The 10,874-nt window shown below is 42.2% G+C and overlaps 1 protein-coding gene across 1 annotated transcript; it reads right to left on the bottom strand.

Annotated features, from left to right (window-relative positions):
• Positions 1-4,015: 4,015 nt before the first annotated feature.
• wdr20b (WD repeat domain 20b) lies at positions 4,016-10,868 on the bottom strand. Its single transcript, XM_051407982.1, has 4 exons — positions 10,581-10,868; positions 7,682-7,864; positions 6,118-7,545; positions 4,016-5,778 (listed from the first exon to the last, which is right to left on the bottom strand). The coding sequence occupies exons 1-4, from the start codon at positions 10,827-10,829 to the stop codon at positions 5,722-5,724; spliced, it is 1,917 nt and encodes a 638-aa protein (XP_051263942.1). The 5' UTR covers positions 10,830-10,868; the 3' UTR covers positions 4,016-5,721.
• Between the last annotated feature and the right edge of the window lie 6 nt (positions 10,869-10,874).

A 10,874-nucleotide genomic window follows, 5' to 3' on the forward strand; every position in this document is an offset into this window, starting at 1 on the left:
GCATGAATTAAATATGACCTGCTAAATGTAAGGCATATATCCCTAGCCTAGGTTGTTCAGTGCAAGAAACATTCAAGACCAACGGCACACTGATGAAGCCTAACAAAGCTTCCTCTGTGACAAACAATCTGCAGGGTAAGACGTCTCATTTTATTTTCTATGTGTGAACTTTAATTCCTAATGCAGTGTGAAGACGTGTGACTCTGGAACTGCTGTGCTCAGGTCATGTGACTGGCAAATTGTGCAGCTGCTCCCATGGTGGAGGCCCAATTATTGGGCCCACATCTCAGGGGAAACACGGCTTAGAATAGAATTGAGAATGGGAGGAAGTAGCACTGTGCTCTTGATTCTTGGTGACTAATGGTGAACTGATGCTGGAGCCCTTGAAACTGTAATGTACTGTTGCCTTTGAAAGCACTCTACTTAGTTTAATATTTTAGGGCAAGAATGAAAAGAAAGAATACTCTAGTGTATGGCATTTTTTGATGGGCCAGTTAAATGTACTGCTCATTAATCAGTAACCCTTTAGGTATATTGCACTTTTATGCTGAAACAAATCAATCAGAGTAGGACAGAGTGATGAATAGAGAATACAAAATTGGTTTCTCTTCCTTTTTTTTTTTTTTTTACCACCACTCACATAATAAGTTGCTTGAGCATGCAGTCAAAACACAGTCTTCATAGGGTGCTAATCATGAGCCACTGGTTTCAGTGGTAGTTTGATTACAAAATGAAATAGATACTATGAGAATAACTCAACATGAACATGAATTTATCTTCATGTAAAAGCTACTAGAATTAGTATTTTAACAAATGACGGTGAAGAGTCGGTGTTAGTGCCTTTAAGCTTATTGTTTTGGTGCACTCTCACAGCTCTCACAGTGTTGTTGAACTGCTAAGCTCAGAAAGGCTACCTGCTCAGCACCAAAGATGTAGTTAGCATTTTGTAGCTAAACAGTATGATATGTTATACAGTTGGTGGACACCGAAAACAGAGTTTAAAGGAGAATGAGTATTGTACTTCAGTGTACTGTGTGCTCAGAAAGATGACTCCAAATGAATGCTATCGTTGTTCAGCAGCAGTAGGTTTTGGCATTCCAGATCCACATATGTGCTCCCTAATATCCTGTACCTATGTTTTGTCCCATCCCTAGTTCCCAGATACACAAGTGGTTATCTAGTTATTTTTAATTGACAAGTCATTGAGTAATACATTACCTATACACTGGAGTCCAAGCTACTCCGTTGCCAAATGCCAGTCCAGCCATTTTAAAGAAGGTGCTTGAATTCCAGTATTCCATTTAATGTATCATCCAATACAGTATCCCTGCTTCCTAACATAAAGTATTCCTTCACTTCTGAACTCACTACAGGTCACAATAATGGGTTAAATAAATATCCCTGAGGAATTTGTGAAAAAAACAAAAGGTTAATTTGATAATTTACATAATCTGACCAGACCTGTTTGTTCAAAAGAAATCCATGACGTAGCTAGAGTGATTGAGCAATTGCAAACTTAATTGCCTGCATTCATTTTCTAAGTCCATTATCTTAAACTGTCAAGTTTTTGCAACACATCGAGGGCTGATCATTCTTTAGGCCTGTAGCTCTGAGAGACTATATTAATCATTCATAGCCGTAGCTGCACACATTGCTAGGTAAACAAAACTCTGGGTCAATACATAGAGGCATGCATGCGGGGGGAATTGCATCACTGAGAGGATGATTAAAAGGACCTTACAGAAGCAATGGGATTCTCTCTCAATCTATTGAATTCCCATAAAGTGGGACCTAGTTCCCTGAAGACACAAGATAAATGTAGCTGTTTCCAAGCTCTTATGTATGATTGTGTTTTGATTGCTATTCAAATGGCAGGTTAGATTAATGGGTGGTTGGGTTTGTATATAATGAGCAAATGTTGACAGCATGTGTAATTCAGAGGCAGAAAACAAAATAAGACTGTATATATTATAACCAGTGTGGTGTTTTTTTTATGTAAAACATCTCTCTAAGCAGCAATCCTGATTGATACCTGCTCAGCATTGATGCGTGCAGCTCAGGGGGGGATCACACAGTCAGTCAGAGACCTGTCATGGGTTGAGTGACACCCTGACAGGATGATCGGGCCTCTCCAGCCTACTGATCACGCTCCCTACCCTTCCCTCACCGTGATACCACTGGCTGCTGGTTTAATGGCTGTGAGTGCTCGTATTTCTTCTAAAAGTGACTCATAAATTATGGAGGAGCAGTTTTATTCCCCACTTGGAATATAAAATATATATGAAGTAGTAGGATGAAATAGTAGGAATGCATTTATAAAGAGAGCGAGAGACACAACAGGATATACATATATAGACAATGTTTTCCCCGTTTGATCAAGCGGTAGTTGTTATCAAAAGCAAGTTAATGGTTATGAGGAATTCTCAAGCTCTCATCTGTTTGAGCAATACTGCCACCTACTGGCTAACTGTAACCCAGACATGCCACATACTGGTTATTAGGGTACAGGTATAAGCACTGGTAGAATGAGTGTTCAGATCCTTTACTTAACTTTACTTAAATAAAAGAAGCAAACCCACACTGTGAAAATACTCAGGAAAGCATTCAGAACCTTACCTAAGTAAAAGTATCTAAGTATTATCAGCAACATTTATTTAAAGTATTAAAAGCAAAAGTAGTCATTGTGGAGTAAAATGGCCCGTCTGTGTTTCACTATACTACACTGTCTGATGATGCCTTTCCAAGGAGGGTTTTAAAAAGTTCATTTAGCTGAAGAAAAAGAAGACTATTCTCAACTCATAAATGAAATCAAAGTCACTAAATTTCATTTTTATTCAGGAAGGGAATAAAAAATTGTAATCTAAAAGATATACGTTTAAAGAGAAGTTAAACCTGAGACTAAATGGCTGTTTCTGGTCAGTTTAGTAACGTAATAGTATACATACACTTTAAGTTCTATAGGAACATAGCATTGATAAAACCCACAGCTGAATGTCTTCAGCCACCATTCATTTTAATATTTATTGCTATATATATTGCTTCTCCCATTATGACATGTTGAAGTGTCTAGCACATCAACATCTTCATCACTCTCCTTTTTGTTGTACCTGTAGCCCCTTTTACATTTTTATTAAAGGTCCTACACAGCCTCGGTCCACTCAGATAAGTGTTTTCATATTTGCCAGATTAGACCTATTCTCAGGACTGAATGGGTTTTTACCAACTGTGCATGACTAACATCTTCCTCAGTCTTCTGTTAAGTTACCTTTCATATCAGCAGGATATGAATTTCTGCGATCTCATGTAATTCCCAACATAGCTCAGCCGCAGAGGTCCGATCAACCAGAATAAGTCAAAACATCTGTGTGGGTGTGCAGGGTTTTTAATACATGGACTTCGGTTTAATATCTCGTCTAATATCCAGCATGGATCCAGAGCGGAGGTCTAATTAGCTGATAACTGAAAACATCTGTGGCAGGGCCTTTAATAACTCTGCTACCTCCAATGACTCAGAGAAACCTTGCATGTGAATGCGCTCACTGTATTTACCTCCCTCTCTCATTCATACTGTCGGATATACTCCACATGATATGTTTGGATCAGCATTGGGCCTACATTTCCATTCCTGTAATTCCTAATCATGTCAGGAAATGACCTGGCAGATCTGATTTAATACCAGTATTATCAAAAAGAAACATCAGCAATCATTCCACTTCCGCGTAATAGAATTACAGGTCAAATGTTGTACTGCTGGCATGCATTGGCTGAGCTAAATGCTGCTTTAATGGAAGCGTATGACAGGCAGTGGGTCGGAGTCAGTGATTGGTTGTCCATTCTGTCAGTAGTATACCTCATACATTAATGTTGCGTGCTGAGCCTGACCTCTGACCTCATGTGGAGGCAAGTATGGTATATTCCCAGCTAAAGACTTCTCACACTCACACTAGGCTACATGAAGATATTCATTCATGTGGTGAGTACAATGCACTCAAAAGCAACACAAAGGGAACATGTAATCTGTCAAAGCTGTTTTAATTAGGCGTCACATGGAGGCAAAGGCTCCCACTGTTAAAAATCCTCAGTCTTTCTATGTGAGTGCTTGAAAAACACGCTCACCTCAAGCATTTATTCCATCAAGTGCTGACATTAGTCAGTTGGTATTCAACACAGTGTCAAATGTTTGTTCACAAGTTCAGCATCAGTTCAGTGATTATTACTCACGACAGGACTTACAGATTTCAGTCCTGTCTGCAGAACATGGTCGTCAGTCTTATTTGTTAGTTAAAGTGAATTCACACATGTTTATGGATGAGACTAGTGAGGGGGACTATGCCGGCGTTAGTCTTCCTGTGGTTTACCTGAGCTCGGAGTGATGGCTGAATTAGACCGCTGCGTCTATCTGCCTATGTTGTAAAAGGAATCTGCAGCGACAGGCTAGCTAGCATTCAGCACTACCTGTTAGATAATAGGATTTTATAGACATCTCCTATACCAAACGTTTCATTAATAAAAATACACCTGAATTCTCTTTATGTACAACAGAAAAGAAACATTTTCACCTGCATATTCAAGATTCATTTTAATATTATGTATAGATTTCTGTATTAGAAATATCACTATTTTCTGAAATGAGGATCTTTGAACTAATGTAATAATGATCATTTCACCCATAAATCATTGAAGTACAATATTTACATATAATACAGAGCCCATTTAATCTGAAACAATATTAAAATAAATGTTCAATAGATACAAAGGTTTTTTAATTCTATTTATATTTCAACCTTGTCAAGGAGTCCTTACACACTCCAAAAATGTAAAGCCATTCTCCTCTAACAAACTATTAAGTGCAAACAATTTTTCTCCATATAAAAAACTATGATTGCAGCATCCAGCGTTGAGACAGAGGGCAATAACAAGCTGTCCCCCCCCCCAAACAAGTGCTTCCAAAGCAGTCTTCAAAATATTTCACTTGTGTTCCACCATCATGAACTCAAAAGAAACAAGAATGAAAGTAAATCTGTGCAAATTCACTATAAAGTGTGATACCTCTGATTAAAATAGTTGTAAAGGAAGAAAAAAAAAAAACCTCCAGTTTCTCTTGAACGGGTGGTCCAGAGAGGACTGGGGCTGCACAAGGGATCGCCCAGGAAGTGACAAATGAAAGAGACTTGGCATTGGGGATATGCTGCTGCTCCAAATCAATCCCTCATCTTGTTCCCTTTATCAGTGAGGACGTTTGAAAAAACTTAATATAGGAAAAATAAGTCCGAATTAAAGCCATACAAAAGGTTAGGTTGAGGCATCACCACAATGCTTACAGCGTGTCTAGTCTTTGAAGATCTACAGGCACAAAGGACTGGGTACTAGAGTTTATTATTTTCAGGACTAGACGCAACTTGATATGACCATGAGCCAGTCAACCCCTCCCATAAACCTCCTGGACGATTTAAAGCTTGCACTCTTACTTCCGATAGCACCCTTTTTAACCCCCAGACCAAAAGGGGGGGTCAAGTTTTCTAACCCTGGCTTGGCCAACTTCGGTTATCTAACCATGAGCAGTAACACAAAGAGAGCTGGGTGGTTGTAGTGATGAGAATGAAGGTGACACTGGAGGTCATGTGGTGTGTGACAGTGTGTGAAGAAGCGCTGCAGGGCCTTGGCCTTGGTCATCCCCGTCTCTGTTGCATGGAGCTGTCATTAGCAGCACCAGCACTGGGGCTATACTACTGTTCCACTGGGGGAGTTGGCTGGGTTGTTTTGAGATGATAGCAATCCCTGTGGAGAGAAAGATAACACACATTGATAACAAACAACAGTGTTACTTCAATGTATTAAAAAGAGGCAGAATAGCAGTGGGGCCATGAGGTTTACTGTCGGAGAAGATGTGCTATAAACCATCAAAATGCTGGGGGGGGGTTTAGTATTAATCTCGCGTGACCAAATACCAATAACCAAAACCTTTGGCTGCGCGCACACGCACACGCGCATACACACACACACACACACACACACACACACGCACACACACACACACACACACACACTGCCTGTGCTCGAGACAATGCAAGTTAAGGGGTGTCACATGACAGTATCCTCGAGAGGCCTGTCACTCACCACTTTCCCAGGCCTAGCCCATGTGCAAACGAAACCCTCCTGACAGGCTGTTACCAGACAGTCCTCAAGGAAGATTAACACAGTGAGTCTCTCGTGAGCGATCTTCTTGCACACCAGCGGCTCAAGCAGCGGCACGTCCTCCATGCGCGGGCACAGCGTGGTGCCCAGAGTCTTAGCTACTTCAGTTTTCGCGGTCCGCGATGAGCTGAGCTGGTTGAGCTTGTCGCTGCTCTTGCTGCTGATGTGACCCATGCTGTGGTTTCGCTTGTGGTCCTTCTCGTGGCGCTCCTTGCGCGAGTCGTGCAACGACAGAGTCGCGAACTTGCTGACGCCAGTGGCGATGAAAGCGCTGTCGATGATGCTGTTGCCCTTGGTGCTGCTGCTGTTGCTGCCTGTGTGACTGTTGGGGGTGCTGCCCCCTGTTGGGGCGGAGGAGTGTGGCAAGCTGTTGGACCGAGGCAGCGTGCCTGGGAGGGAGTTAGCTGGGTTGCCACTGGTGCTACTATTGCTCGCATTGTCTTTACCATTGGTGCCACTTGGATTAGTGGTGGATACAGTAGAAGTAGTAGTAGTATTAGTAGTAGTAGTAGTAGTAGTAGTAGTAGTAGTTTGTCCAGTGGCTGGAGGGCTTGTGGCACTCATAACATTAGTGTGAGTTCTAGTGCGGGACAAAGGGAGGTGAGGGAAGAGAATGTCCTCTGTTAGGTCCCACAGACACAGCTGGGTATCCTGGCCAACTGAGCCAAATCTGTAGGTCACACTAACTGGCCTACTGTCTGTAGAGTTTCTCTTAGAAAGCCGAGAATGAGCACTGTTAGCTCTGTCTCTACCCGCACCAAAGTTAATCTGCTCATGGAATTCCTCGTCACTACCGCTGAACTCAGCAGGGGGGTCCCCGTCCTCCACACTGGTGGTACAGTGGTCAAATGCCACCACACTCACCCACGACTTGTGACCGTGCCCCCGAGCAATTACTCTGCAGTCCGAAAATGACCACACAGTCACCAGGTCGTCCTCCCCTCCAGCCACAATATATCGTCCATCCGGGCTCCAGCACACGCACAGTAAGCCACCGAAGTAGCTCTTCATTGTTCCATGGAGCTCTGCAGCATCGAAGCCAAATACCCGCAGGAAGCCATCCTGGCTCGCGCAAGCCAGAAACTTGCCGTCTGGGGAGAAGGCAAACTCATTGAGCGCCCCTTCACCCACTGTCCAGCGCAGTAACGGGTTGCGAGCGGACTTGCTCTTGCAGGTATGCACAGCGTAGTTTTCACCCTGCTTCAGGAGCTGGTAGTGAGGTGCCGTGGTGCCACAGGTGTTTTCCACGTTGTACAAGTACATGCTGCCACTGGAGTGAGCCACCAAAAACAGGCTCTCCGAACCAGGAACCCATCGTACACACGTTACTCGTGACTTGTCTATAAGTCTCTGGGGGGAGAGGGACAGAGAAAGAGAAAAAACAAAAATACAGGTCAGCTAGTTATTCCATTATTTTACTAATTGTTAGTATGATGAAAGTCATCTTCTGTTATTTGGCCTAAGCATAACGCTGACTGAAACCCACCTCTTCATTGAAGAGTTTGCTGGTCTCCTTCTTTATTGGGTCTATGAGCTGCACCTGGCCCGCTGAGAAGCCCACCAGCAGGGAGACGCTTTCTGCCGTAGCTGTGAGGGGGTTGAAGTCATGACATGTGGGCTGCGTTCCTTTGTATATCCTCTTGTCTATGGGCTTACTAAGATCGGCAGCCTACAACAAAAAGAAATACACAGAAATGAGTTGTGTTTTTCTAAAAGCACTTTTTACTGTCAACCATTTTGACACTGCTTAGAGAAGACACTTGTGATGGACATTTACTTGGCTACAATATTCTTTGTTCAAAATGCCTAACCCAAGTAACTGCATATTAACTATACTTCAGACACCGCCTATCCTCCAAGGTGACCTCTAATACTTACAGCTACAACTCAGCACTTATGTTTATCTCACAGCTTTTCTCCAAAGGGTTCTTTTATGTGAAGACAGACACATAATCCATTTATACTTCAGTCACAGTAGAGGACACCGAGCCTATAAATTACATTTGATTCTCTCAAACACCACCAAGGGACAACTTATCCCAGAACAGAACAACAGAAATTTGGTCGATTTTCACTTTTTAGTCTACAGAAAATACCTTTTTTTTTAAAAAAGAATAAACTCTTTTAACATTCTAACGCTCAAAAGCATTATTGTCTGCCACCTACTCTTTGTTGGTGTCTATAAAGTGCCAACCCGATGTCCCCAGTGCATGATAATAATGAATTGTGACACGTGGAAAGTCATTATCCAAAAATAGAGAGGAAGACCAGCCTAGCCAGACAATATGGGTTAACTGTTTAGTTTGTCATCCCACAGGTGGTTGACAACTTAATTTCAACCAAACATGACACACTGAAGTTCTGATGAAATTAAAATGTGGTATTTTAAGTCAATTTTCCCATAGTCGTCGATTTTCCCGTATCGCGTGACACAAGTTTGGATCCTGTGAACTCAAAAACAATGACCATCGTCATTATCATCAATCATTACTTGTGCAAGTAGACAAGACAATTAGCTAAACTTGTAGAAGGTCTGAAAGGGAAGTGACAATACAGACCTGATGGACAGAGCTGCTAACCTGACAGGAAATGTGGTATTTGTGACAGTTTTATGCCTAACCACTGAAACTATTTTTATGCATTAAAAGGAGGCAGAGAGAAAGGTTAGAGGATGTAGCTATTATGTTTCAGTGTTAAAACGAGGCAGCTCTAAATAAAATAAGGATCTTTGGCAGGCTTTGAAATTTGCCAGTTGAGCTCAGTAGCTCAATGAAAATCCGCACAATAGCAATTAAATCAAACACATAATTTGGGCCTAGACTACTGGCTGTATGTACGACAGTAAACATTTTGTGGGTCAACTCGGGGGGGAAGTGATTGTCTAACATCAAAATGAGACGCAAGACACACAAGAGGAGACAGGCTGAATAAAAGGATATGCAGTGTTTCCCCACCTATTGAGATAAGTGTATGGGCCACACACAGTCCCCATTTATAATCAGACAGCAAGACTCTTATACTTCTGTTGCCCTTCTCTGACTTTAATCAAACTTTTTACTGGAAGATGATCCCATATTTGACTAACTATACTGGCTGCTTCCAAAATGCCTAATCAATATACAGTAAGGCTTAGTGCAAATACAGGTGCAAAACTGGCTGTGGTTAAAACAAGCCAATTTTAAAGTTATTCAAATAGTAAGCACACATACCATATTTTCATTCTGCTGTATTATATGAACTTTCTCTAGAAATGAATCATCAAAAACACAGAAATACTAATATTAAAAAACAATCCTGGAATAACATTAATACTGTTATTAAAAGCTAAAATTAGCTGATACTGACTAATTTTACATATTCCAAAATAAAATACCGTTTGCCCTGTCTTTGGCTGGGTTGGCCCCAGGGTTGGAAATTAGTCATATACTGGTAAAATATTAAAGTGTCGAGTAGATTTCAGACACAAAATAATGATTTACTATTGAGTGGCTACTGGAACATTTATATACCAGTGGCTGGTAGATATGTACATGTTAAAAAGTTAATTTCCCACCCTGGGAGTCTACATTAAAACAAAAAAGACTTAAAATGATTAATCCTTGCTCTCACGTTGTTGTTTTTTCCCCCCCACTATGCTGTGGGACTGGGAGAACACCTGAACTGGAGAAATAACAGCGTTCTCATTGAGAGGCGAGGCTGCCATTGTTAGATTGCACATTCTGTAGCTGCATCAGAGACAACCACCATCAGCAGCATGATCACCACTGTCAGTCACCATCCCTGCTACAACAAGAACAAACGTGGCTTGCTGCTGCAATGACATCATCACTGTGTACAACCAACAACAGTGGATCACACTGCATCACATCCAAACCCTGACAGCAGAGTAACACACACCTCTCAATACCACTCCCCAAAAAAAACTTACAGTGTCCACACTAAGTTCTGTAATAGAGAAAGGCCTAAGTTTACCCCGCTGCTGAGCACTGTTGACAACTTGCCACTCATATGTAGCTTTCCCATGTAAGGTAGGAAGATAAACAAACACATCATAAGACAGGATCTGACAAGCCTTTTGTCCCTGGAAAAACAAAACTCATGTCGCAGCTTGTCACTGACACTGAACTCAAACAACTGGCGGACTCTGAAGTGCACACAAGTCTCACCGAGGGCAAAAACAACTACTGTGGCGATGTTAGCTAAGAATGCTAATTAGCTCCTAACTTAGCTTAGGTCTGCTACATGGCCTTGTCTTGACAATCTGCGCACTTCAATGACAGAAGCTCAGAGAGTTGACAGCCAGGGCGCAACACGTTTGAAGACGCCAAATCAATGGGCTGCTCCCGGACAGCGCGGGCTTTGTCGCTGCAGTCAATATTGTTTACCTTTCTCACGCCTTTGTAGATATAAAAGTAGAGTTCCCGGCCCACATTGAAACAGATCCTGTCGCCGTTGCCGGACTGGTCGTTTACATTGACGAAGGAGACCTTGACGGGGTTGGAGCCCTGTGAGTTGAAAGGCACCCTGTTCGGGCGGCTGTATTCGGAGTGAGTGAGGAGTTTGTAGACGCCTTCTCGTGTGGTGAATTGAGTTTTAATTTCGTTCATCTCCTTCCCTCCTCCCTCCGCCGCCATCTTGGAAATTGGCGTTCATCCTTGTCCCAGCCCCGGATGTTACCA

Source organism: Dicentrarchus labrax, unplaced genomic scaffold (assembly GCF_905237075.1).
Source record: "Dicentrarchus labrax unplaced genomic scaffold, dlabrax2021, whole genome shotgun sequence".
NCBI lineage: Eukaryota > Metazoa > Chordata > Actinopteri > Moronidae > Dicentrarchus > Dicentrarchus labrax.

Excerpts from the sequence above, each read along its gene's own strand:
- wdr20b (XM_051407982.1), bottom strand. The coding sequence starts at position 10,829 with ATGGCGGCGGAGGGAGGAGGGAAGGAGATGAACGAAATTAAAACTCAA. Across the intron at positions 7,865-10,580 it reads TCTACAAAGGCGTGAGAAAG|GCTGCCGATCTTAGTAAGCC; the intron begins GTAAACAATATT and ends TTTTTGTTGTAG. Across the intron at positions 7,546-7,681 it reads GCAAACTCTTCAATGAAGAG|AGACTTATAGACAAGTCACG; the intron begins GTGGGTTTCAGT and ends CTCTCCCCCCAG.